Genomic DNA, 26,660 nt, shown 5'->3' on the forward strand with positions numbered 1-26,660 from the left:
TACAATCCAAACTATATACAAGTTATATATATATATACAAGCTTATTTTCTAAAAGATTTGCTTTCTCTTCCAAACAACTTGTCCAAGAACGGCTTCTCATCCATATTGATGGGGTCTTCTGGACGTTTCAACACTAACATCCAAGTAGTGCTCAAATGAGCCCGTTTTTCCAAAGTAATATCTAAATTAGCTTCATCAACCAATTCACCAATATCGAGATTCCATCTACACTTCCATTTCTTCATTCTCTTTTCGGATCTGAAATCTAAATGATTATTAATGAAATCCCACTTTGATCTTCCGTGCTCTAGTAAAATGATCCTTCCTCCTGGCTTAAGCAACTTGGACATGTTTCGCAAAACCTGCACGGGATCCTCGTGGCAGCACAAACCAAATGCTTCGACGACCGTATCGTATTTCAAAGAGTTGTCATCGGGCGCCATCTTTAATAAATCTTCCGCCTTACCCTGCGTGAATGCAACCCTTTTAAAATTAGGAAAAGCTTTTTCAAATTTCTCCTTTGTCAACTCAACCATATTCTTTGACGAGTCAAGAAAAGTGATTGATCTGATCTTCTCGATATACGAAGACAAATAAGGGATGTTTCTACCAGTTCCACAAGATACCTCCAAAACGTCACCTTTTACGTGCGACATCAACCATCTTCTTCTAATACCCATAAAAATACCACGTTCTTCCCATTTGACAGCATCATCGTATTCCTGTGCCTTTGAGTCGTAAAAATCAGTCGTGTCTTCAGCTGCAGCAATGGATGAATTATCAAGATTGACTTTGTATTCCTCCAGAACATCTTTCAAGACTGGTGCACTTTTCTTCTTCTTTCCGCTAAACCTAGCTTGTCTCAGGTACCATTCATCCAATTCTTCCGGAGTCGGGTTGAACATCTCACCCGACATAAAATTCTTGCGTCTAAATTCTTTCCTCATGAGTTGGTAAATCTTGTATTTTTTCTGCTCCAATGGTCTAAGTTTGTCTGTCTGGCTCAACGACTTCAAAGCTAGGTACTCATACTCGCTCAACGATTTAGGGTCGTTGGCATACTTTTCACGGATTACTTTAAGCTGTTTGTCTTCATAGAAACGATCTCGCATGTAAAAGTACAATGGAATGAATGACAATAATATGGCACTGAGGTATATTCTGGGCATGGTTTTGTCCTGGAAGTACTGCGATTGGACGTACTTGGCTAGTCTTCCAAGCCTGGATGCGGGCTTCCCATCTTTATTAGTTTGCGTTTGTTTGATTGGAAATGGGTCAGAAGAGTAGCAGCGAAAAAGCAAAGGTGTAGTAGTTCTAAGCACACTGCGGCTTAGTAGAGGTCCCCTGGATAACACCAAAGACCTTGGAAATGCTGAGTACATTTTCACCAGTTGGGACTTCGTCTAGAATGATGTGAGGTCGTGCGTTATGGTGTGGACTTTTTTAATTTAATTTTTCACCAGAGTCTCAAAACTTCTCTCTCTCAATTGATGGCAAAAAAAAACACAACGAACACACTATAATACATACATACATACGATAACACTTCCCATTTCCCACCTCCCACTTCAAAGGCAAGTAAACAACAGCAATGTCAGAACAAGCATTACTTGAAGAGGCAAGAGAAGCAGCCAACAACAAACAATACGATGTTGCAGAGGCAAAATACCAGAAAATTCTAGAAAACTCAAAGCAAGAATCCTCCACGTCTGCCAAGGTGTTACAACTTCAAGAAAATACCATATTGGAATTGGGAAAGATATACCAAACATTGGACCAGTCTCAAAAATTGTCACAATTGATTACAGACTCGAGGCAATTACTCGGGAATTTTGCGAAGTCAAAGACCGCAAAGATTGTTAGAACTTTGATTGAGTATTTCGACAACTTGACCGATGCATTAGATATACAAATTGACGCAACAAGAAAGTCAGTTGATTGGGCAGTAGAATCCAAATTGTCCTTCTTGAGACAAAACTTGCAGTTGAAACTCAGCGACCTTTTGTACCAAAAGCATCAATATCACGAGGCATTGAAGCATATAAACGAGTTATTGAGAGAGTACAAGAAATTAGATGACAAGTCGTCGTTGGTGGAAGTTCAACTTTTGGAGAGTAAAATATACCACGCCTTGCGAAATATCGCAAAATCGAAAGCAGCCTTGACCAGTGCAAGAACTTCAGCCAACTCAATTTATTGTCCCACGTTATTACAAGCAGAATTGGACTGTCAAAGTGGTATTTTGAACATGGAAGACAAGGATTACAAAACGGCCTTTTCATACTTTTATGAAAGTTTCGAGGGGTTCAACTCTCAACAACTGGACGAGAACTCCAAAACTGCCGTCAAGGTTTTGAAGTACATGTTGTTGTCAAAGATTATGTTGAATTTGATCGATGATGTCAACAATATCTTGAAAAACAAAAACGTAATTCAATACCAATCTAGAGACATAGATGCTATGAAATCTATTGCTGTGGCGTATTCCAACCGATCATTAAAAGAATTTGAAAACAGTTTGATTCAATACTCAGCCGAGTTGAAATCCGATGAGATTATCAAAAACCATTTCAACTCGTTGTATGACCAGTTGTTGCAAGTTAACTTATTGAAGATTATAGAGTCGTATGAGTGTGTGGAATTAGAACACATTGCCAAGGTGATTGGCTTAAATGTTAAGCAAGTGGAGGGTAAATTGAGTCAGATGATTTTGGATAAAGTATTCTACGGAGTGTTGGACCAAGGAAATGGATGGCTTATCATTTATGACGAACCAAAGAGAGATGCAGCATACGAAGCATCATTAGATTTGGTCAAAAACTTGTCGGGTGTTGTTGACTTGTTGTATGAGAAAGCAGGGGCTTTAAATTAGATGAGTATAGTAAATGTAGTCTTATAAACAGTATAAACCATCTAACCCACGTTCGCTAGCAATGGCCGATAACTGGCCAATCTTTACCAAAAATTCTTGCAATCTACCGCTTGAAGTAAAGCACTTAAGGAAGTCGTTGGCACCATCATTGGCAACTTGATTCACCAATCCAAAGGCCAATTTAATATACTTCCAATCCTTCTGTCTAGCATTTTCATAAACTGTAATCAACTCAATGATCATGTATGGCACATACAACGATCTAAACTCCACCAATATGGGATCCAGTAGATCTTTAAGCCACTCTGAAGCAAGTGCGGTCATGGTTTTACTTGTCTTATTGAGCGATGTTTCCACGTTCGACCCATCGTAAGTGCGTTTTTCAGCGACAAATTTTCTCCATTGGCTCAACAACCTCAATCCTTCGACAAAGTTTTCGTAATTAATCAATTCATGTTTTGTATCTTCACTAACTTCCTCACTCTCATCTCCCGTGTGTTGGAGATTGTACTCGGAAACAAGATTCTTGAAATTTTTGCCTTCAGCAAATCTTTTCAAACTGGATAATTTTCCCATCATGAGGAATCGACGAATTACAACAATGGTCGAATTTATAGCATCTTCAAACATACGGTTATCGTAGAACCATTCAACGGCATCACATAGCCTAATATCTACCTCACTAACTGCATCCTCCACGTCATCATCAGAAACAACAATTGCTCCATCGCTAGGTTGGTAATAAGGCGCTGTTTCATTCATCACCCTCTCAACCGTTCTCCTCAATACATTATCAAGCATTTCTTTCGGCGTATCATCGGCAACAATCATGGTATCGTCGTCAACCTGTGGCGAAGCAATTCTCTTTGCAATTTGCAATTGCTTGGCACGTTTCTCCTTGTCAGTTATCGAAGAGAGAATCAACGAGTATGTTTCTCTGGCATCTCTTTCATCTGGAATGAACGACAAATATAAGGGTATCAATTCAGCTTGGTTTGATTCAGATAATTTTGAAATATACAACGTGATCAACGCACTCAATTGATCTGGGTTTTGCGACGGTTGCACCAAAGCAAGGAATATTGCTAAATGAGTTATTATTCTAATGATATTTCCGTCTGTTTCAGCATCAACATTTTGAATCAACAAGTCTATTTCCTTGATCATCACAGAGGCTGTTATGATTCTAATAGGATGGGCACTCTCTTCTTTTGCTTTTGTACCATCAGCTGCAGCCACAATGTTTAAAATATCTCTGATAGATTTCGCTTGTGGTGGAGGTATGTCAATATTTTCGAATGACGCATGCTCTTCTTTTTCCAAAGAGAGGTAGATAATGAGCTGGTTAATCAACACATTCAAGTATTCCTCGTAGGAGCGCGATGCTCTGTCTAGATTTTCACTTATATCACCACCACTCAAATATGCGTAAATCAACTTCTCATAATGACCCAATTTTGGATTTTGCGACAAGTTGTAGACAAGTTTGGTCCAAGTAGACTTGACATAGCTCGGTTTAATCTGGTCTACCATTTCCTCCTTGTCTTCATCCAACGCTCCAACAAGAATGAGCGCGAGGGCAAAGTTATCTGTGTCCTTAGCATGATCAATTGCCTCTTTAATTTCACCTTCGAGTACCAAATCATATATGATTTCGAAATTTTTCGAGTCAATCTGTTCATCAGCAGATTCAATCTTTTTATTACTCCTCAAGGGTGCGTCAACATCCAAATCTTCAACTAAATCGTCTTTGGTATCATCTCCAGCTAGAGCTTTGTATCTAGCATTGATAATAGATCTTTTGGTGTTTGACCACTTCTGTAAAGTACATTCGTCTTTTGCATCATCTGTTAGCGAGCTCGTTGGGGTACACGATTGTAGCCATTTAAAAATCGACTCCAACTCTTCAAGTTGACCATTTTGTTCAAACTCATTCCCATACAAACGAATATTGTATAATTCTCCCACCAATTTCCATAGCTTTGCCTCAAGCTCCCAATTTTGAAACTCTTTCTCTGAAATTGCACCACTATGTGATTCTTCTACCCTCAAATCATATGCTTTCTGGGACACAATGTCACTAAACTTTTGAACAATTTCCATAGGTAGGTGTGTTTGTTGTTGGTTGATTGAATCTTCAAATGTTGTCTCCTCATACGACTTTAGCGAGGATAGATGTTTTTCCAACACTTTTGCAAACTGTCCGTCTACGCTAATTGACACATCTTCAATTATCAAATACTGCGATTGATACGCCATTGCTATGCTGAATAGAATTTGGTTTCGGGTATTGTACGAACATCGTTGCGATCAGTATTTTTTTTTTTTCTGCTCGAGATCGTCAATGAAACCCATCTTGGGTCGCGACATCGAAAAGATTCTACAGTGAAGGTGTGCAGTTATAAACACCCAATTGTATGAGGCTGATCTTTGAATATGTTGTCATATAAACAATAACGATTACTTCCTGGCCTTTCAAAAACCATTAGTAAGTCTGACCATTGAGTTGCAAAATGACTTTCAACTATGCGACTTTTGCAACTTATTTTTGAGCCTTTATTTAACATACATGAAGAGGCGTCAGAGAGCTGAAAGCTGGTAGACCTTTTATGTAATAGAGGCTCTAACCAATGATTAATATACTTGTCTATTGCCAGAGACGCTAGGTTATGAAACAAAGGACCATTCATTAAATTAAGAACAGAAATGTTTATTTTACTGGTGTACTGGAAAAGCTGTCTATACTGATTTTCCAAGGTGGTTTTCCCCTTGTGTTTTATGTATTGTGTGATCCATTCTCCTCTCAAAGCCATTTGAAGTTGCGTATACAGCATTCCTTTTGAGTATCTTTCTTTTACATTTTGAGAAGAAAGCTATTGAGGTTTGTTTGGAAAGAAAAGCTTTTGGTACATCATGCTCGTTTGAGAATTCGATAGAAGGTGTGACGACTTTTGTTACAATGCATCAAGATCGATATATTCTCGAAGAGTGAATTACATGAGACCATTGATCTCATATGGGGCTTATACCCAATTAAAGCTTTTATGTAGGCGTTGAAAGGTTTTCAAAAAAGTGAAAATATTCGTAAATTTGTTGTTATAGTGTTTTGTAACAAGATATTATCCGTAGATGATCTCTTATTACTACATAGTGCTTTTCTAATATAGCTATTGAACGCATATGATAAAAAGGTCGGAAGACGGAGATTACTTAAGAACGGAATACAAGAAGTGGACAGCTTATTCACTTTCTTTCCTGGTTTAGGTGTCATCGAGTCTGGACACTATACGCTTGTCCAGTGCTTCTAGCCTTGATTTTAGATTTAAGTACTCCTGCTCTTCGTCGCTGACTTTGACATCTGGATCGTGGTATATCTCCTCTTCTGGCTGCTCACTCCTTTCGGCTTGCAACATGTCAATGGCCTTTTGCTTTTCCACATCTATCTCATCCCATAATTGCTTGATTTGTTTGTCTTTTTGTACAACCTTGTCATTCAATTTTTGAATTATTGCATCCTTGACAAGACTTTCTTCTTTCAAAAGATCATACTTATGGGATAACTTGACTTCAACTTCATTCTTCTCATCAATCTTTGCCTGTAGATTTTGGATCTTGTAATCATACTCCTTTTTCAACCGAGCAATGTTGGAGTCTTGGTCCTTGAATATTCTTCTCTCTTTATCTTTGAAATCCTCAACCAAGTCACTTCTCTCCCTATCTTTTGCATCAACAGTTTGTTTCAAACAATCAACAACTTTCCTCAACCTTTCGACCTCACTCCTTAGTTTCTTGTCTTCGTCTTCAACCAGCTCCTTCTTGCTGGTCTCTTTAGGAAACAGTGTGGTTTTATCATTGCTTTGATTCGTCCTGGCAAAATCTGCTATTTTTTCTTCCAAATCCAGTTGCTTTGGTGGCTCCATTTTGTATATTGATTCAAGTTTTGACCGGAATTCATTCTTGCGTCGCGTGAGACTTGGTGGTAAACTTGATTCAGGTTTATTGTCATTCAATGGGTTTAAAAACCGTAGTTCATCGATATTGCTCTCCTTCATCAATTTTTCAATATTGGCGTGCCACTTTTCATTCTTCTTCTGTGCAATAGCAATATCTTCATCAATCATGGTATGTATGGAGGTGGGGTTTTTGTTCTAGTTGAAGGTTGTTGCTATTATATGTTATATATATGTATTCACAAAAGTGTATACCATATAGAACTGTAAGTGAAAACCGCGTCTAAAAGTTTTATTCTTTTATTATTTTATTTTTTTATGTTTGTGTTTGTGTAATGTTTATCTCAGAAAGAAAATGCGATTTTATTTTTATTTTTATTTTTATTTTTATTTTTTTACCGAACTTCGCTCCCATTGACCAACCCTCCATCCTTAGAACCCACCCCCACCTAAGAGAGTTGCTATCACCAAGATGTCGACAAAGAGATTGGTTCGAAAACAGTCTTTGGTGTCCAAACTACAATCATTCCCCTTTGATTTTTATCTTTACTTGAATGAATTGCGATTATCAATTGATTGGGATGAATACGCAATTTCAATTGGGTTACCCACTGGTATTGCTTCATGTGCCATATCGTTTGGAATCCAATCAATATTATCCTACTACAATTCGATAAGCAAGCGCTCGAAAAACGCACTATTCGATTCAAATTACTACCAATATGAAAATTTAAAATCATTAGTTAACTCGAAACGGCAATTACACGATTACGAAATAAATACCTCAACTACTAATACAATAATGTGGATCTTCAATGGAATTCAAACTTTGATCATGGTTGTATCCATTGTGAATTTGATTTTGATCTTTACTAGTAAAAGGGACTATCAACTTTTATACCACAAGACGAAACCAAAGTATAAATCAGCTGTTCATCCTGCAAATCAAGAATCGTACTTGTATATGTTGTTGTATTACATTGTTGATTTTTTTTCAAAAGACGATGACCATGAGGACGAGAATGATGCCGATGATGATGCATTAAATGACTCGATTAGTATAGAGGAAGGGGAATCTTGGCAATTGCGTGTATGGCAACCATCAAAATTTTCGTTGTACTTGTATGTTACTTTAAATCCAATCAACAACTTTATCATTGGCAGCTTCACTTCACAGTTTTCATCATTAAGTATTATTGGCCTAATAGCAGTGGTTTCGTTTTCCAACTACAAGTTGATTGACAGTTTTTGGTGTTTAATCCAGGATAAGCAAATCATTTATCAAGAGACATTTAACGAGTTTAATAACAAGTTTGTCAAACCAAAGACCAATATATTGAAAAAGGATGCAATGGTGGATGCGACATTGGGCCCTCTCTACTCATCCGTATTGGTTAATAACCAACCATATACGTTCACCAAGCTGAAGGTATTCACGACTCATGATGCAAGGGGTAAAGAGGTTAAGGAGTTTATTGAAGGCGATCATGAAGTACCCTATTATCAAGATGACATGTATGGGCATAGGAGTAGGCTATCAAGCCGCCCTAGTAGCCGATTATCCAGTCGCCAATCGAGCATCTACGAGCATTATGCAGATGGTCATACTCTAGCGCCATTCGCATTCCGCAAGACAGGTCATGATTATGTGTCCTCAACGCCTTATCAGGGTCAACAGCATTCGCCTTTCAATCGCATGCAAAGTCCTAGCTCTTCGCGATTTTCCAATAATGCCAATAGTTACAATAGATCTCCGAGTCCGACAAGAAGTGTATTGAACCATAGGTTGAGCCCTCAGAGACTATCGCCAGGAAAACCCGATTTAACACACCCAAGAAGAGATAGTGTGGGACATTCTAGCTTACATAGCTCACCTTCGTTTCGATCGCCATCGCCACAAAGAAGTTCTATTTTTTATCGAAGCCCATCACCCACCCGGCCTACTGATTCAAGCAGAAAACCAGGTTGGAGGTGAATGAAAACTTTCCGATTAAAACATATTATAAAATAATATATGTTTACATTCTATTGAAATCTATAAATCATGGAAGCCGAAAATATAATTGGATAAGGTCTTCAATACACTTAGTTTTGGTTTCTCTTGTTGGTCATTCTTATTTTCATCCTTCTTGTCCTTTGACGGTATGAAGTAATGCGATTCTTCTTTTGGATTCAATTTGTTTACATATGTAGATTTGTTTGCTCCCGATGGCGAAGATGAAGATGGTGGGGTAATGACTTGATTTTCAATTACACTAGATTTCTTTTCCTGATCAAATGCCGATTTCAAAGGCATTGACAAATTACCATTGCCAATGTCCTCATTTACAAAGACTTTTTTCTTTTCCAACTTATCAATAACACTTTTGTGATAAGGAACAACGCCAAGTAAGTTACCATTGAATATACATCCGTTTTCTTGCAATGCATTCAATGAAGAATTATGATTATCATAGGTAATTTTGATCCAATTAGGTCCAGTATAAATACTGGTATTTTTCCTCTTTTTCTCATAGTTGCTCAAGAGGTTCCAAGCTTCATTCCCAGTTGAAAGATCGGTGAAATCCTCAAGGATGGTTCCAAATTGTTTAAAATATTGGATAATTTGCACCGAGGTATTTTCTGGGTATCCAAATACAATAATGGCATTTTCAGACTCATCAACTATACTCTTGGCCTTATCGTCCCTCTTTTCTTTGTCAATTTTTTCATCCTTTGGTTCAAATCGTTTGAATAAATTATTGAAATCTTTGGGATCTTTGTTAATAAGATCAGATTGTTTTCTCGTGGGTTTATTGACGCCAAATGTGTCTTCATCTAAATCGTACACCGATTTCAAAGGTGGAGCATCAGTAGGTGCATCTATACTTTTAGCCACTCCGTCATCATTTTGGAAACTTTCATTCATAGAATCATCGAATCGACTAAGATCGCCTCCAACAGATTCAAATAGCGCACTCAAACTTGTGTTGGTTCTATCCAAAAGATTACCATTGCTGATGGTGTTTCTTCTGTTGTTCCCAAATGAAACTACATTGAATTGATCGTTGGACACTAGCATCGATGATTGTGATTCATTGGAACTTTTATTTTTAGCGGTGCCTGGCGCACTAATTTGAAAATTCAGTTTCTTGTGAGGTACTAAATGGTTGGGAATAATCCTCTTTTTTTGGTTATGTTGCGACTGTAGCCATGCAGGTTGCGATTGTTGTTGAAAAAGCAGAGACTGGCTGGATGGTTGCTGCTGCTGTTGTTGTAGTTGAAGTTGTTGTTGCTGCTGTTGTTGCTGTTGTTGCTGTTGTTGCTGTTGTTGCTGTTGTTGCTGTTGTTGCTGTTGTGGTTGTTGTGGTTGTTGTGGTTGTTGTGGTTGTTGTTGTTGCTGTTGATTGGGCAACTGAGTCCCATTCCCAGAATAGAGAAATTGAGTCTGTGGTTGGCGATTGAATAACGTTGACATTATATAGAGAGTGCGTGGGTTGTATCCTCTTGTGAAATACTGACAACTTCGTAAGTTAATGCCTTGTTGATGATGAGTTTTCTTGTTTTGTTTTGTTGAAGAAAAGAAAAATTGAAAAAAAACTATAAAATTACAGTTGGTAGCGTACAATACTGATTGCACTCAGGCAGCCTTTCATACCTTTAAAGCGTTCACCTCTTTGTTTTAAGATGCCTACCAAAGGAAAAGGAGTTAGAAAGTACGTTTTTGGGTTTGTTTAGCTAGAGTTCAACTGGTGCAAAATTGTCGTATACATTGATTTAGTAACCATCGCATTAGTCCCCAAGGATGATAGAACGGTCTTCAACTTATAGGTACGTAACCAGAAATCACCATTCTACAATTGTTAAAGAGTAATGGCCTGTAGTGTATGCAGCTAGTCGATTGTCACTAACCCTATTCAATTTTTGCAGCAATAAATTTGTTTTCAACATCACAGATGAAGAAGAAGAGCAGAAGAAGAGAAAACGAGAAAAAAAATAGCAGAGCCAGAAACAAAGAAGAGTGTTCCTCATCGGCCAACTTGTCATCCTACAACACAAGCACCCCAACATAATAATGCTACTATCTCCTGCTGAAAAACAATATCTATATGATTCACTAAGTCAGTCGTCGGTAATAAGACCAGACTCACGCTCTATCCACCAATATAGACCACTAGAAGCAACAACCTCATTTTTGCCTGGTTCAAATGGATCAGCCAGAATTCGATTACTGGACGGAAGTGAGTGTTTAATCAGTGTCAAATCTAAAGTTGTATCGATTGATCCAGACGCATCGAAGGACAATCTATCCAACTTGATCGATGTTGATGTTGATATTGTTGGGTATCGTGATGATTCCAATTACATAACCAATTTGAAATTTCAATTGATCAATTTATTACATCAGAATTTCCCCCATTTGGTGTTGCAGTTAACTTCAAGATATGCATTTAAGTTGTTTATTGATTGTATCATTATTAGCCATCTGTCTTACCCCTTAAGTTTGATCAGTTTGGCAACGTACCTCGCATTAAAAACGACAAGATTACCATTATTGGTCAGCGATCCAAATGATTTGCAAGTGGCAGAATACCCAACATTTTCTGACGATTGGGATAATGCCAGAACAATTGAGGAAATATTGGTCGATAAGCAAATAGGAACCGAGTTTAAACCGCCAATTTTCATCACGATTGGTGTTGTTGGCAAGAACCTACTCTTTGATCCATCAGTTGAAGAGGAACAAGTGTTGGAAAATGGCGTCATTGTCAGTTTTTATAATAACAAGGTCATTACTCCGATAGCGAATGCCAATTTCGCTATAAATTCTAATAATTCAAATTTTAAAGGGTTGAATAAAACGGTTTTGATGAAGTGTATCACCTTGTGTAATCAGTATTGTCCAGCAATTGTTAAAGCTTTGGATACACTAATTGAACAAGAGGGCGATCAAAATGATGAGTCTATATTTTAGCAACGTATATATAAGAAAGTTAAATAAAGTGTCATGGCTGTACTCTTCTCCCCTCCATTAGCAATGTTGTGTAGAATATGCATGGACTATAATTGCCGTCGCCGTTTGAATATTCATTGATCTTACAATACCCACTTGTTTAATCTCAACGCAAAAATCAAGTTCAGCCAATAAATCTCCCGGTATACCTTCTCTTTCTCTTCCCAATAATATCAATGATTTTTGAGGGAATTTCAAATCATTGTTTAATTCCACTGATTGATCAGTCTGTTCTAACCCAATTAAGGTGTACCCTTCCCTTTTCTTGTCCAACAAGTAGTCCCGAATGTTTTCCGGAGTCACTTCAATCATTGGCATCCATTGATCAGCAGTAACGGCAACATTTTTAAATTGTGGATGCTTGCTTATTGACATATCATGGATGGTTAATAGCCCGGCTCCCAATACATCACTCAACCGACAAATACCACCCAAGTTTGGTGGCTTATCGACAAGAGAAGCAACCACAATTAAATCACTTCGAGTCAACTCTTTACCAATATTGGTATCAGAGTCTACATCCATAACTGCATTCCATGCACCACTCTTGGTTTGTAATAACGGAGATTGTACCACAGACTCCACGGGAGAAATAATCGGCTTCTTTTTGTTGAGTTGTTGCTTGGTCCAAATATCGGTTTCATCGTGTCCTACAGAATGTCTCAAGCGGCTGATTTGCGAGGCCGACAAATTGTGATTAAATTGGGCTTCAGTTATGAAATCAATATCATCTCTATCGGTTAATCGTAAAACAATCCCTCCTGATAGTGCCACTAATGTTAAGTCATTGGCAATATCCCATAGCAATGCATCACCACTTCTAAATTGACCAAATGAATCAGACAAGGTTGCCGATTTATACAAATTGGCAATGATGTTCTTTACTTTATCGTCAATGGGTAAGCCCTTTTTGGTGATTTCATTTTGGATGGAAAGTACCAATGACAATGAAAAATGACGAATCAATTTCTTCAGTGAAGTTGCACCTGGGACTACAATATTGATGAATTTTGTTATAATTTCAGCCTCTTTAGCCGAATCGAGTTTGCAAATCATGAGAAATAGAATTCGTAAATACGATGTTGCAACTGCTGGCTTCAAATTGTTCATGTTTGTTGTCAAGTCATTGAAGACCTGGTTGGTTCGCTCTTCATTATGTAGTAAGTTGTATGCAAGAATCCATTCAATGTACATCCTCACCAATGGACTTGGTTCGGTTGATATGCGCTCAAGAATACCATCAAAGTCAATCTCCATTTTGTCAACGAGTGAAGTTAAAATCGTGTAAAGTTGTAGACGATTCCATTCTTCGTAGCTATCGGTAGTCCGAAGTGGATTGAAAAGAGTATATTTGGCCTCATTTTCGACAATGTAATTGTATATGCGCTGTGCAAATGCTTGTGATTGAATTGAATTGAAAATGGCCATCAAGTTAACTCTCGAACTCACTTCTTTTGGTCCATATGCATCTTGATAGATATCGGATGAACCATTCAATGCCACTTGTTTATCATACATGTCCGCCATGATATCAACCACTTTAAAATAGGATGTCTTTGCCTGATAAACCAAGAATCCCGTGACCAAGACTTCTGGCAACCAATGCAACTTTTCAAATTGGTCTTGATTGGATAATTGAGCATGTGCCAAAGCTTGAGTAAGTGCTGGTAATAAACTACGTCTAGTTCCTGAGTGGTCCAACACTGAGAGGCAAAATGACTTCAACTTGGATGCGGCATCTTTGTTGAAAATAATTTTAGGATGCAATGAAGTTTTGATGATTGATAGTTGCAAGTCACGTTGACTCAAATGCAATCTTCCTGTTTCAACCACGCCAAACCATAACTCAGATAAAAAGTCAACAATTTGTGATTGCAATTCACCATCTGAAGATATTTCAAGATAACAGTGAATTAAATTCACCATGGCGTAATTGCCAGTATAGCTTGATGAAGTTGAGTCAAAAGTCTTGAAAGCGGATGCGAAGAAAGTGGGATTTTTCCGGAAATTGATTTCCAACGCTGTATAGTACTCTCCATCGATCTTGTCTTTGATTTTGTAAAAGAATTTATCCAATTTAGTCAAATCATCGGTATTTGTCAACAAAGTACTTTTGAACTCAACTAGTGTCTTTGGATCTTCAAATTGGAAATCGGAGTTCCCATAAAGGTTATTGAAATGTTTCATTTTGTGATAGGCATTGTTTAATATGGTTAAATCTTGAGATTGCAAATCAGACTCAATTTGAGACCACAATTGCTGTATCTGCTCACCTCGAGGTACAGCAAAGTTGAACTTGGCATAATCAACATTTGAAAGAGATTCCACCACTGCGATATCTTCCACAGTAACCAAGTCTTGCAAGTCCTCGGCAATTGATTTCAATGTTGCTTTTCTAAATCCCGATTCCAACAATTTAGCTAATAAAAGGGGTTCAGTTTTCGACAAGAATAAAGTTTGGTTTGAAATGTCGAGTAACAAAACTTTCAAGTCGACATCGTCACAATCTGCAAGAAATGCTTCCAAACCTCCATCATCTGTTATGTCATTTTGGAAAAGACCCAAGTTTTCATGCAAGAGGGTAAACCCATTAAATCGGGTGAACTTGTGTAACGCTTTTAGGAATTTAGACAAATTTGGTTCAAAGTTGAGCAACAACCGCAAGTTCAACGTCTGGCTATACTTTTCAAGTAATGCACCTTCCGATTTAATTTCGAAAAGTTCCAATAACGGCAGATCATGTACTCCATATTGCAAAACTTTCCTGCCATTCATCCCTTCAACTAAACCTTGCATGATCAAAATTCTTGTCGGGGCAAAATTGTGTTTGAATTCGGCACATACACGCAAAATGGATAAAGCAACATTTTGAAAATCGTTCTCTTCATTCAAGTTCCTAACCATACTGGCGATTAAATCTTTCAATTGATAAGCAAAGGGACATTCAACTTTGCCATTGATGACTTTCACATTCATATTGGCAGCAATCATCAAATTAGGCAAGAATGATTTCTCTAAAATCGGTAACGCATCTTTAATAAGATGCAAATTTTGTAATGGGATCGACAACAATAATCTAATGGTTAGTTTCCTAACCGAGTCAATCGTTGCGGTGAACCCCGTTGATAATAAGCACCAACCCCAAGATGGTTGGATTAAAGAGTTGGGGGAGATCAATCCAGTGATGTCAGTAAACCCCGCTTCAGCTTGATGAAGCGAAGTATCAATTGCCAAAATCTCGTAAAGCGTGACATATCTTGCCCATTCAGTCAAGTAAGCGCCAGCTTTGTACATATCCCATTTTACAAAGTCGTTGGACAAGTCGATATTGATGGACTTAATCGATAATTGCAAGATAGATACCGAGAATTTTCTATGTTCATGAGTGGTGCTTGTCAAGCCGGATTGAAGAATGGCCCAGTATTGATTTGTTTGTAAAAGGTTTTGATATTTTGGATTGTTCTGTAGGTCATTGCTGCTATTGAGATACCTCAACCAAAGAATAAATGCTGACGATTTCTGAAATGAGGACTCTGAAGACTCCAAGGCAAGTATGACTTTCCAAATCAAATCAAACTGGCTTGTAGCATTCAGTATTACTTTTGTTCTCCACCTCAACAACTTTGATGCCTCATTTGATACTATCTTTTCATCGATTCCTAACAAGAGCAAAAGCAAATGATCCAATTGGAGAACTGAAGTTTGGGTTTGCTTTTGAAATATCTTGCTCATTAAGGAAAATAAGACATTTAGATCAGCTTCTGATATATCATGGTCCTCAACTCCATCATCCCCTAATTTAAATAATTGATAGTATGCCAAACCAAAATCAGATTTATGTCTTTGAATATAAGTTTGAGTCAAGTTTGTCACTTGATCAAGAATTTGATTTTCCAATCTAGGTAATACATTGATTAATTCTGATATTGGATCAATGTATCCTCCGTCTAGTAAGTTGTGGTGGCAGTAAGATGATATAGCTTCAAAGATTCTGTCGTTAACCTCAACATCACGTAAAAGTTCAACCAAGACATCAACGTCATCTTTGTTATCGGTTAGTTTTGTTGAAAGATTCTCAATAATTTCCAATTGCTTGTCATGACCAACATATTTACTGATCAATGATGCAGCACTCATGGCTTGAAAAAAATGGGCAAGAATAGTTGGTGGGTAAGGCTGGTAGGAGCTGCTGCTATTAGTTTGGTTGTAAAAAAGGACCAGGGAGAGGTAAAAATTCTCCGATGCGCATCGAATGAAGTAATGTGCTACCAAATGATCTCAAAAGAGTGCTATTCATAGGTTTTTAATTGAATCGAGGTTGGATGTAGAGGAACCAACCCTTTAACCAGGTTGAGTCACCCCTTTCTTGAGAAGTATGTTATTTGCTTCTGTGAAAGTCATTTGTTTCTGATGTAAATAAGCACCATAAGTATGAGTTGGTAGTATACCCAACTGCTCTATGCATCGTGATGGTGGTTTTCAAAATAAAACCCCAACAAAGGTGGCGCATGGCTGTGTATCTAAAGTTAGACAGGGTGTATTCTTTGTACAACAAACGAGGTTGCACTAATTGCAAAAACCGCATAAGCAGTTTTTCATTGAATTGGTTAATGCTCAGCCATACGAGACCCTGAAATGTGGGGCAGGTGTGAGGCGTAATATGTGAGGTTGTATGTACAATTATTGTGTGCTCTTTTTTTTTTTTTTTTTTTTTTTTCATGATACGGCGTTTTCTTACTAGGAACAAAAAGGTAACATAATTTGTGTAAGAGTTACTTAGCTATACTAGAGTGAAACTGTGGGGGAGGGGGAAGGGGGTGCTATACAAATCTCTATATCAGACATCTATGTCTTTTCTGCTCCATTGCTGTTTCTTGTTTAAATATGATAGTGGTATAACCTTTATTTGTAGAAAAGATTCAGTTTGCAATTGTATAGTTAGTGTTTTAAGTAAGGATAAGCGAGTAGTCTTTTATGTTATGTTTATGCTGGAGGGTTATCAATAGCGAGAAAACGGAAGTTCAGTATTACTGTATTAGGAATTATCAACATTTTAATATAAAAATACTGCATATAGATGCATTTCTATTATATTTTTTATTTATGTTTTGTGTAATCAAATCATTCTCTCGGAGTATAGCACAATACTGTTGCATTTAAAACGCCGTATAAAAGACAATAAGAACGATAATGTAGACCCATGTTGTTGATAAAGAATGGATATTTTTCCGAAAAGGGGCTTGTGATAATGATAGGATTGTACGTATCTTCTACCATTACTATCTTATCGGGTCTAAGCAGGCTTAACAAAGATCTACAACAAGTACAAGTGTAGTGAAGTAGCAATTATTGCCCTCGCCTAGTTTAACCATTAAAAAAACTTCAAGCCTCAATCCAACTTTTAGACGGCAAGAAGAAACGTTTGATATCTCATAGGACACAGAGACCGCAGAACACTTCAATAGATGACCCTAAACCGATATTTAACACAAGATACATTTTATCCGTGGTGTGAGATACAGCCAAACTGAACGTATGATCAAAAGCTGGGGTGTTTAGTGTGTGGTAATGTGTGAAAGCGTCTCAGCTTAAACCCATTCAACAGAAATACCTCTCGCTTGTACATACCCAAAGAAGAGTTGTGAAATTTGGTAGGTCAGAATTCTCTTTCTCAGGCGTTTTTGGTTATATTTTGTTTTATTTCTGTAACCATTTGAATAAAGGGTATATGTATGAAAAAGCATAAAATGGTAAGTACTAAGTACTAAGTGATAAATTATATACACAAGACTAAGATAGAGAGATAACAATTAATTAATAGATTAAACCAAATGCACTAAATGAATTGTTTTGTGTTGTGTAGATAATAAATTTAAACTTCACTATTGTTATACTGCTATTGTTCTTCTTGCGAAAGAAAAAGATAACCAAAGATACTTAAGCCCAAATTTTCTTTTTAGTGTTATTGTTGATGACGAGAGGGGGAGAAAAGAATGTTGAGCATGAAGAGGTATTTGTAACTTTTATCAACTGATACGTTTTTATATATAATGGGATCAAAATATCCACTTTCATGAATTTTTCAACTACTTCAGCATCATCAGCAAGACAGTTGTATTAGCTTCTCATATATAAGCAATAACAATATCATCAACAACAACAATCCATAAAGATGGGTCTTAAAGACAATTTGGAAAAGATTGGTGTTACACGAAAACACATCTATCGAGGATCTTCCGCATCCTTGAATTTAGCTATATCCAATTCGCAAATTGTCGAAGTTGATGAGAAAACGGGCAAAGTTCTATCACGTACCAATTCTGGAGCAAGTGCTCATACCTTTGAGCCAGAAACACTAGAAAGAGGCTTAAAATCAAGACATGCTCAATTGATTGCTATTGGTGGGGCCATTGGTACGGGTTTATTTGTTGGGTCAAGTACGGCATTGGTTACCTGTGGACCAGCATCCCTTTTCCTTTCATATGTCATCATGTCATCAGTGGTGTATTTCGTGATGCAAATGTTGGCCGAGATGACAATATTTTTACCATTACCCGGTAATGGTCCATTGGCATTTATTAATGACTTTTTATCACCTTCTTTTGGGTTTGCTTTTGGTTGGAACTATTGGTATGCGTTTAGTGTATTGGTTGGGGCTGAAGTTACTGCCGCTGCTGTCGTTATTGAGTATTGGACTACCTCAGTCAATACTGCCGTGTGGATAACTATATTGTTGGCGGTGATTATATTTATGAATATGACGTCGGTCAAGTTCTTTGGTGAAGCTGAATTCTGGTTTGCCTCAATAAAGATTATTGCCTTGGTAGGGTTGATTATCTTGAGTATTGTGTTGTTCTTTGGAGGTGGTCCAAACCATGATAGATTGGGATTCAGGTATTGGAAACATTCGCCATTCAAAGAACACCTTACAGGTGGTTCAACAGGTAGATTCTTGGGATTATGGACAGCTATTATCAAGTCAGGATTCTCATACATCACGTCTCCTGAATTAGTATCAACAACAATGGGTGAAACCGTTGCTCCAAGATATAACGGAGCTAAAGCTTCGCGTCGTTTTATTTGGCGTTTGATTTTCTTTTACGCCTTGGGTACTTTAAGTATCAGTGTCATTGTTAGTTCCAATGATAAGCAATTGTTTGGTGGTGCTTCTGATGCCTCGGGTAGTGCATTCACAGTTGCCATAAAAAACGCTGGTATAAAAGGGTTAAATCATGTGATCAATGCCGTCATCTTGACGTCGGCGGCATCAGCCGGTAATTCATTCTTGTACTCAGCATCAAGAGCCATATATTCGATGGCTCAAAGAGGTAAAGCACCAAGAATCTTCACGACTGTCAACAGATTTGGTGTTCCATATTTTGCCGTTGCCATTTCATCGATATTTGGCTTTTTGGCTTATTTGAATGTGTCTTCTTCATCAGCAAATGTGTTCAACTGGCTTACCAACATATCCACCATTTCTGGGTTCTTGGCGTGGTTGGCTTTAGGTTTCACCTATATTCGTTGGAGAAAAGCCATTGAATTCCATGGTCTTAGTGATAGAGTACCATACAAATCCATTTTACTTCCATATGGTGCCTACTACGTCATATTCATGATGTCGGTAATTACAATTACCAATGGATACGCCGTGTTTTTCGATTTCAATGGCGCTGATTTTGTGGCTGCATACGTGACATTACCCATTGTTGTTGGGTTATATGCAGCTCATCGCATTTACGATTATTGGAGAAATGGAACTAAGCGGTGGTTGGTACCCATTGAGGAGATCGATTTGACTAAGAATTTGGATTTGGTTGAAGAAGAAGAACAAAATTATGAACCGCGTGTGCCCAAGAATTTTTTGCAAAGATTTTGGTTCTGGTTAGCTTAAATAGGGGATCTAGTGAAAGGTTAGATATGAGGGGTTTATTGTGTGTGTTTTATTTAGTAATGAGATATGAAAATATGAGTTCATAGGCTAGTCTTTGGTGAAACTTCTCTAAATTTGTGCTAGACATTAATGCCAAAGGATGGTATGGATTTAAAAAGAACAATTTGAGGTTTTTATCAAGTGAAGAACAATATCCAGATGAGTTGGTAATTAGGGGCCACTTCACCAACCCGTGTCATAACCTACAGGACCCAAATCGGAGTTTGCCGTATCATCTTATATTCTCGTTCTTACCTGTTGAGAGGTCTAGATCTTTGATCACTCCAACAATTACTCAACTACAGTCGCCAGTAGTCATTATCATGGTATCAAGGTTGTGAGAGCGGAGTATAGAGTGAATACTTACTAGCAATGGTTAATTTATCGGGACAACCTTTCAACGGGGCTTTTATATATATATGTGAGTGGGTTGTTTATTTTTGTGTTGAGTTGCGGGATCCGTTTCCGGTGTGTTGCGAAAGGGAATTCTATTACACTCATTTTTTTTTGTATGATTTTAGCGCGCAAAAAAAGGTTTTCTTAACTGCGGAGAAAAGAGAGATATATGCAAAGATAAGCAACAAGTAATAGTAATACAGTCTTTTTATTTTTTATTCATACCAGTGCGACATAATTGTTTTATGTCGCACTGGTATGAACAATTATGTCGCTTTGGTATGAGTAAAAATTAAAAAGACTGTAAGTGAAGTATATGATACCGGATATTGAAACCCGATCAAATCACAAACTGACTTTTGAAATTTATTTTCTCGTCTTTTCACCACTTTAGGTAAAACTATTTAACAAAAGATAATGCATATACATACACACATACATGTGCATATATATATATATATCACATCCCTCCGCTAATTAGGAAAATTTTATCAAACCATACTGTTTTATCAGTTTTTCAGTTTTTTAGTCGAATAAAACCCTATTGATTCCACCAATTTTACACCAATCTATTTGCATCCAAAAACAACATCAACTGAATGGAATCAACGTTTGAAACTTTATTCACCAAGTTCAATGCGTTTTCCTCTTTTGGTGACCAAGCATCATTAGATTCATCATCGCCTTCATTTTGGTTACTGGTCATCACCATAATCACTGCCGTGTATGTGTTAATCACTAAATACAACAACAGTATCAAAAGTAAAAGCCAATCGCATGATGATGATGAGAATAACCTCAGTTCCACCAATAAAGAAACCTCGTCCTCTTCGGCACCACCGCCACGCGGAAAATCGAAATTCTATGATTCATTTGATGAAAACTACAAGATCCACCCAGTAGAGCCCGACTTCCAATGGAGCGAAACCAGTGCCTTGAAATCATATCCATTCAAAAATGCCGCATACAAACTAACCATGTCAATTGCAACATTGCATCCACAAGATTGGTTATTGGTTGAACCTACGTATTTGAATCGTCTTGAAAATAAGAAAAAGATTTTGAACAATTGTCATCCTGATTACCCCAAGGACAAAAACACTCGTGAGTCCACCTTGTTTATGACTGATGAGGCTTATACTGCCGTGGTTGAGTTTTATGAGTTGGTGATGAACTATATGTGTGACAAGTACCCAACCTGTTTTGAACGTAACAATGAAGTTGAGAGTGAGGGTGAGAGTGAGAGCAAGAGCAAGAGCAAGGGCCAAGTCAAGAATTTAATTACGGGCAAGAGCTATCCTTTACACGGTAAGGGCGTAGATGGGTTGGTATTGCAAGAGTACCTTACTGAAAATATCGAGGAAGATTTCATCATTCTCCAACTCGACCCCGAGCAAGCCAAAGCAACACCCGAGGATCCAACATCAAGTGAGTACTTTTTCAAAGCGGGAGTGTTTGCATTTGCCGCTGGGTTCAATCCGTTAGATCGGTTCAATAAACCATTGACGTTTATTCACGAGCGTATTCCGGGATACACCGCCAAGTTGCGGACGTCAATGAATAAATTTTTCAACCGTATCCAACCGCATCAGTTTGTAACGAGGTCCAATTGGTCACTACAAACACATAGCAAATTTTACGTTGATGATAGTAACAAGGGACATAATCTACCAGCGGATTATATTCAACAAGCGTTGGATTACGATTCGTTGGATTTTGAAAATGACGTGCATTATCGTAGTGAACGTCAAGTGTTGACACGATTGCCCAAATCAAAGGCTATTGTATTTACCATTCGCACGTATTTGTTACCTTTGGCCAAAGTTAAGTCGGATGGAATGGAAGTTAGACAACGTTTGATTGGAGCTATAAGAGGTTTACCTGAAGATATTTCGCGTTATAAGCGAGCTGAAGAATGGGGGCCACCAATTATAAAATACTTGGAAGAAGAGGAAGATTAATTCAGTACAATTAGAGGTATACATACTTATACATATATATATATATATACATATACTGTATTGTTAAAGTTCTTCAATACTTGATAATTTCATCTTTAACATCTTGCCATATTTCAATATTCTTTTTTGCCCATCCAATCAAAACCTGATTATAATACAACAATATCTCATAAATCATCTTCAACTGATGAATTTGAAACTGTTGTAAATTCTTGTCAATTTCATCATAGATAAATGATAAATCAGCAAGCATTATATCTTGACATTTCTCCAATACGCCAATCTTGTCAGTTAATTCATGGATTTTGGTGCGTCTTGTTTGTTGCGGATTTTGATCAATTATTTCACTTACATATCGCGTTAACTTCTTAAATTTAAAACTGGGCAATTTGAATAACCCTGCTCCTCCGCCGCTGGCGGAAGATGTGGGGGACGTTGCATTACTGTTGTTGCTTGATGCTCCATTAGTTATTGGAGTACCATTGGGGGCTGATTTGTAAGCATTAGTGGAGGTGGCAGCAGAAGCAGACGTGGCTGCATTACCACCATTCAAGTCAAACTTTGACTTGGTTGAATCGTTATTAGTGTTGTTGCTGTGGCTGTGGCTATTATTGCTACTATGCTGATGCCTAATTGCATGTTCAACCATACCTGCTTCTTGTTCAATCTTCAATAATTGATTCAACTCTTTTCTCTTGTACTTCACATCATCATCCAACATTTGCTTCTGAGTCAATTTCCTTGACTGATATTTGGTTATATAATGTAATATTTGAGTATATTGGACTGCCTCACCCAATGGTTCGGAAAACTGAGTTTCCAAATCACCAATTAACGAATTAATAGCAATATAAGATCGATCAAAACACTGACCAATCTTGTCAAAGATGAAATTCAATTCATCGTCATCATCATGGTCATTAGATTTGTCTTGTCCAACTCGTTGATTGCTTGTGACGGCTACAGCTGCCGATGTAGTTGTAGCTACACCACCATCGTCGTCACTTGTATTAGCAATCCCACTACCTCTCCTTCCTCCACCACCTTCCTCTTCGCTACGCAGCAGCAGCAGAAAAGTTTCTGAAAACATCAAAGAAAACGAATTAAACATACTACCCAATTCGGCATAATCGTTAGAAAGACCCATGAAATTGGTCATTATTCTTTTATTCACTTCATCTAATCCCGAAGTGTCGACAATGTATTCACTTTGTTTCTTCTTTTGTAATGCTTCAGTGGCGGTTGTATCGGGCGTAGGCGCGACTCCAGTGGCTTCGGCCGCTATAGTGCTAGCACTACTACTAATGCTGTTTCCAATCAATTTATTGGTCTTTTTGGTGATCCTTTTCCCGTTATCCTTGAAAAAACTCATGGTATTTTTACTTGATGAAGGATTTGGTAAATTGGCATATATGGCATCTGTTTTCAACCCATTTTCTGGATTCAGTAAATATATTGATTTAGGCAATTGATTTTGAATTAAGGCAATTTCATCAGACCAATTAGCATTAGGATCAAGAAACTTGTGGAAAAACTCAAGGTTGCGGATCTGTTTAATTTCAAGACAGTTGTTTAAAAAATTCGAAAGGAGTCGTTTGCGATGTTCAACCAATTGGTTTTTAGCTAGATGGTTGGAATTAATGTATGCGTACGATGCAGGGTTAGAAAAGTTATTGGTTGATGAGGTGGTGGCATGGCTGGTGTTGACGTTCGCATTAGCAGCAGCAGTTGCTGCTGCTGCACCCGATGAGGCAGACCCTAATCCACCAATTGATCGATCTTGTCCAATACCGCCACCACCTACTCCTACTCCCCCACCATTGTTTGTACCAAATCCGATACTTCCTTGTCCAACAAACCCATTGAAGACCGAAAAGTCAAAATAATTCTTGGGTGGGATTGGTGGGATAATAACCAAGGGGAAAATCTTGGTTAAAACGTCACGCAAACTTTCGAAATCACTATATCTCCTTCTTGTTAAAATCTCATCGTTTTTAGCATCCAAATTGACAAGCTTTATGGTGTAAACGATATATTTCTTCAGGGAATTGTTCATGCCTTCATTAGACTTTCCTGCTTCAGTGATTTGTATTTTAACTCGAATCTTGGGCTTTAGTAATTTAGTAACTCTGCTCTCAAAATTCATATTGACAGTATTGAACGACTCGTTATGTTTGCTGTTTGATTTATCTAGTTTATTGGATGTTTTGTATAGTAGCATTGATTCGTCTACTTCATCCAGTGATTTAGACAACTCTTCGTTGGGTTGTTGGCTACTGTTGTTTAAATGCAATTGACTAAAACTACTTAGTCCTTGGTGATGCAGAAACGGATTGTTATCTTCGTCTTCATCGTATGATGTCTGTGGCGTACCCTGATCTTGTTGTGCCTGTTGCTGTGGGGTCGTAATATTGGCGTCGAGTGTGGACTTTTCTGTTGCAGTTGTAATTGAATGACCTTGTGATTGTGATTGTGGTGATTCTATTGGCGTCTGTGACATGATTATTAAAGAAAAAAGGGGTATACACAGTGGTTAGTATTAAATCAAAATGAAAGTTGCCTCCACACAAATAGATTATAGACAGTAATTGAATGAAGTAAGAGAGAGAAATAGATACTGCGTGATAAAAAATAATTAATTTTTGTTTCTTTCTTTATATGCAGGTAACATCTGCCTCTTTTCTACTCTCCCCCGTCTCCCCCTAAAGAGATAAGAGGAAGAAAAGACAAGGGCAATTCGGTGTTATTACTTCTAGCAGGTGATTACTTCCTTTAAACATATTGAGTGTTGTTCCTTTTTGCTACACAACTATCTTCTTTTTTCCTTTATAATATGAATGAGTAGTGAATACACCACTCTATTGCTAAGCTTCCAGTCAAAAAGATCAAGAGTAAGTGTGTGTGTGGGTGTTTCTATACTTAGAAAGGATAGATATATGTGCCTATAATCAGGGATATATATGGGGATATGGCGGAGGTGGTAGTAATATAGTATTTAAGGACAGTTTGTTTGCATTTACTGTTGATCGAATATACAATAATTTAAGCACAGGAAACATTCCACCACATGTAATTCCCTCTTTTGTAAGAACAGTTGCTACTGAAACCAAATATTGTTACCCCAATCTTCCATTTACAAGCTTCTTTTATTGACTTCGAAACGCCACTTCCTCGGGTAATTCAAATGAAACACAAAACATTGGTTTAGTAGGGCTCACCATTCTTACTTGATGAAACTCCATCTTTGTGATGTCCAATTCGTAATCAATTAATTTACAGATCTTGGCCCATAGCCTTTCACTCAACTCTTGTACTGTTGGGTCTTCGCCATTTTCAAATTTTTCAAAACAATGAACGTGGATCCAAGGTAGCTTGAAGCCTGGCTCGTCACGAACTTGGGGATATTTTGAATAAAGGCCAATGTATGCATCAAGAAAAGACAAAGCAGAGTCGGGCAAGTTCATGACAAAATGGTGGTAGAACTTTGGCACAGGGATGTCTTCAGTGGTGATGGTTTTATTATTCTTGGATCTTTTGACTGTAGACTTCTTCAAAGGACCTCGATTTGACAAGTCTTGTAGCAACTCTGCTGCTGTTTGAATAAATTTTCGGCCATCCAAGTTCCATGCCTTGACGAACGTATCTACCTTGTTCAACACTATATTCTCCTGCAAGTACTTGTAACTCTCTGGGTTCAAATCGTTAGCAAGAACAATTGTGTCCTTCTTACCACTGGGTAACGCAAATGGACCAACACCAGCCATGACATCGCCAACAACCTCATGCTTTCCAAACTTGTTAACTAGCCTTTCATGCTCCGTGCTAAGACGTGAGTTCCAGTAAACCTTACTAAAATCAAACTTAAAGCGACACCCACTTTCATTCTGCTCCACAATAAAATTGTCCTCCCCTGCAAGGAGCTCCAAGGGAAATGTCCTAAACTTATTGGCGATTGTGTTCTTCTTGTCAACAACTGTTTTTATCGAAGGGTTCTTGTCCATAATAACTTGCCCAATTAGTTTACCATAGGGTTTAAATTCATCGCGTAGATTTAAATGAGCGAGGTGTCCTGCCTGGCTGTATCCACTTGGAACCTCATCAACTAGATCCTCAGGCAAAATGGCCTGTAGAATCTCGTCACTTTTCCAAAATGAATAATCAAGATGAAGTAGGTATGGCTTCAACTCAATATTGAACTGTCTGACTTTTTCCTGAGTCTTTTCACCCAAATCCAGTACTTTCTCAATCCCTTCCCTCAATAGCACCGCCTTGGAGTTATCCAAATCGACAATATGTTTAATATTGCGAACGTAAAAGATGTCTGGTTGACAAGCTTTGACAAATTGTCCGAGAAATTTTGGTTGTGGGAAATAAGCAGCTTGAAGCGGTATTGTTTTGTTGAAAAAGGACCGATCCAATTCTCTCATTTCTCTATTGACTGGAGGCTTATACACGGACATGACTACCGATTGTCTCTGAGATTTCGATAGGTGGGATAGTAGCTTCAAGTTCATTGGAAAGTTGAAATGAAATGGAAAAAAAAAAAATATGAGA

General features: G+C 37.8%; 12 protein-coding genes across 12 annotated transcripts; 5 read left to right on the top strand and 7 right to left on the bottom strand. All coding sequences in view use genetic code 12, as the record gives it.

Moving 5' to 3' along the window:
* Positions 1-42: 42 nt before the first annotated feature.
* Positions 43-1,383, bottom strand: CANMA_003352 (putative RNA methyltransferase; the record flags this gene model as incomplete). The annotated part of the gene is made up of 1 exon (XM_051815520.1): positions 43-1,383. One exon carries the CDS (start codon positions 1,381-1,383, stop codon positions 43-45), a length of 1,341 nt encoding a protein of 446 aa, XP_051671090.1.
* A 209-nt stretch (positions 1,384-1,592) lies between these two features.
* Positions 1,593-2,873, top strand: RPN6 (proteasome regulatory particle lid subunit; the record flags this gene model as incomplete). The annotated part of the gene is made up of 1 exon (XM_051815521.1): positions 1,593-2,873. The coding sequence occupies one exon, from the start codon at positions 1,593-1,595 to the stop codon at positions 2,871-2,873; it is 1,281 nt and encodes a 426-aa protein (XP_051671091.1).
* Positions 2,874-2,894: 21 nt separating this feature from the next.
* Positions 2,895-5,132, bottom strand: NUP84 (Nup84p; the record flags this gene model as incomplete). The annotated part of the gene is made up of 1 exon (XM_051815522.1): positions 2,895-5,132. One exon carries the CDS (start codon positions 5,130-5,132, stop codon positions 2,895-2,897), a length of 2,238 nt encoding a protein of 745 aa, XP_051671092.1.
* Positions 5,133-6,133: 1,001 nt separating this feature from the next.
* CANMA_003355 (uncharacterized protein) lies at positions 6,134-6,994 on the bottom strand (the record flags this gene model as incomplete). The annotated part of the gene is made up of 1 exon (XM_051815523.1): positions 6,134-6,994. The coding sequence occupies one exon, from the start codon at positions 6,992-6,994 to the stop codon at positions 6,134-6,136; it is 861 nt and encodes a 286-aa protein (XP_051671093.1).
* Positions 6,995-7,295: 301 nt separating this feature from the next.
* CANMA_003356 (uncharacterized protein) lies at positions 7,296-8,798 on the top strand (the record flags this gene model as incomplete). Its single annotated transcript, XM_051815525.1, has 1 exon — positions 7,296-8,798. One exon carries the CDS (start codon positions 7,296-7,298, stop codon positions 8,796-8,798), a length of 1,503 nt encoding a protein of 500 aa, XP_051671094.1.
* A 60-nt stretch (positions 8,799-8,858) lies between these two features.
* Positions 8,859-10,280, bottom strand: CANMA_003357 (FG-nucleoporin; the record flags this gene model as incomplete). The annotated part of the gene is made up of 1 exon (XM_051815526.1): positions 8,859-10,280. The coding sequence occupies one exon, from the start codon at positions 10,278-10,280 to the stop codon at positions 8,859-8,861; it is 1,422 nt and encodes a 473-aa protein (XP_051671095.1).
* A 597-nt stretch (positions 10,281-10,877) lies between these two features.
* Positions 10,878-11,777, top strand: RRP42 (exosome non-catalytic core subunit; the record flags this gene model as incomplete). Its single annotated transcript, XM_051815527.1, has 1 exon — positions 10,878-11,777. One exon carries the CDS (start codon positions 10,878-10,880, stop codon positions 11,775-11,777), a length of 900 nt encoding a protein of 299 aa, XP_051671096.1.
* A 57-nt stretch (positions 11,778-11,834) lies between these two features.
* CANMA_003359 (tRNA (guanosine(18)-2'-O)-methyltransferase) lies at positions 11,835-15,953 on the bottom strand (the record flags this gene model as incomplete). Its single annotated transcript, XM_051815528.1, has 1 exon — positions 11,835-15,953. The coding sequence occupies one exon, from the start codon at positions 15,951-15,953 to the stop codon at positions 11,835-11,837; it is 4,119 nt and encodes a 1,372-aa protein (XP_051671097.1).
* Positions 15,954-17,988: 2,035 nt separating this feature from the next.
* CANMA_003360 (uncharacterized protein) lies at positions 17,989-19,710 on the top strand (the record flags this gene model as incomplete). Its single annotated transcript, XM_051815529.1, has 1 exon — positions 17,989-19,710. One exon carries the CDS (start codon positions 17,989-17,991, stop codon positions 19,708-19,710), a length of 1,722 nt encoding a protein of 573 aa, XP_051671098.1.
* A 1,034-nt stretch (positions 19,711-20,744) lies between these two features.
* Positions 20,745-22,106, top strand: HRQ2 (Hrq2p; the record flags this gene model as incomplete). The annotated part of the gene is made up of 1 exon (XM_051815530.1): positions 20,745-22,106. One exon carries the CDS (start codon positions 20,745-20,747, stop codon positions 22,104-22,106), a length of 1,362 nt encoding a protein of 453 aa, XP_051671099.1.
* A 73-nt stretch (positions 22,107-22,179) lies between these two features.
* On the bottom strand, positions 22,180-24,606 carry CANMA_003362 (uncharacterized protein; the record flags this gene model as incomplete). The annotated part of the gene is made up of 1 exon (XM_051815531.1): positions 22,180-24,606. One exon carries the CDS (start codon positions 24,604-24,606, stop codon positions 22,180-22,182), a length of 2,427 nt encoding a protein of 808 aa, XP_051671100.1.
* Positions 24,607-25,252: 646 nt separating this feature from the next.
* CANMA_003363 (tRNA (guanine) methyltransferase) lies at positions 25,253-26,620 on the bottom strand (the record flags this gene model as incomplete). The annotated part of the gene is made up of 1 exon (XM_051815532.1): positions 25,253-26,620. The coding sequence occupies one exon, from the start codon at positions 26,618-26,620 to the stop codon at positions 25,253-25,255; it is 1,368 nt and encodes a 455-aa protein (XP_051671101.1).
* Positions 26,621-26,660: the final 40 nt, after the last annotated feature.

The sequence above is a fragment of the Candida margitis genome (genome assembly GCF_024628925.1).
Source record: "Candida margitis strain CBS 14175 chromosome Unknown scaffold16, whole genome shotgun sequence".
Lineage (NCBI taxonomy): Eukaryota > Fungi > Ascomycota > Pichiomycetes > Serinales > Debaryomycetaceae > Lodderomyces > Lodderomyces margitis.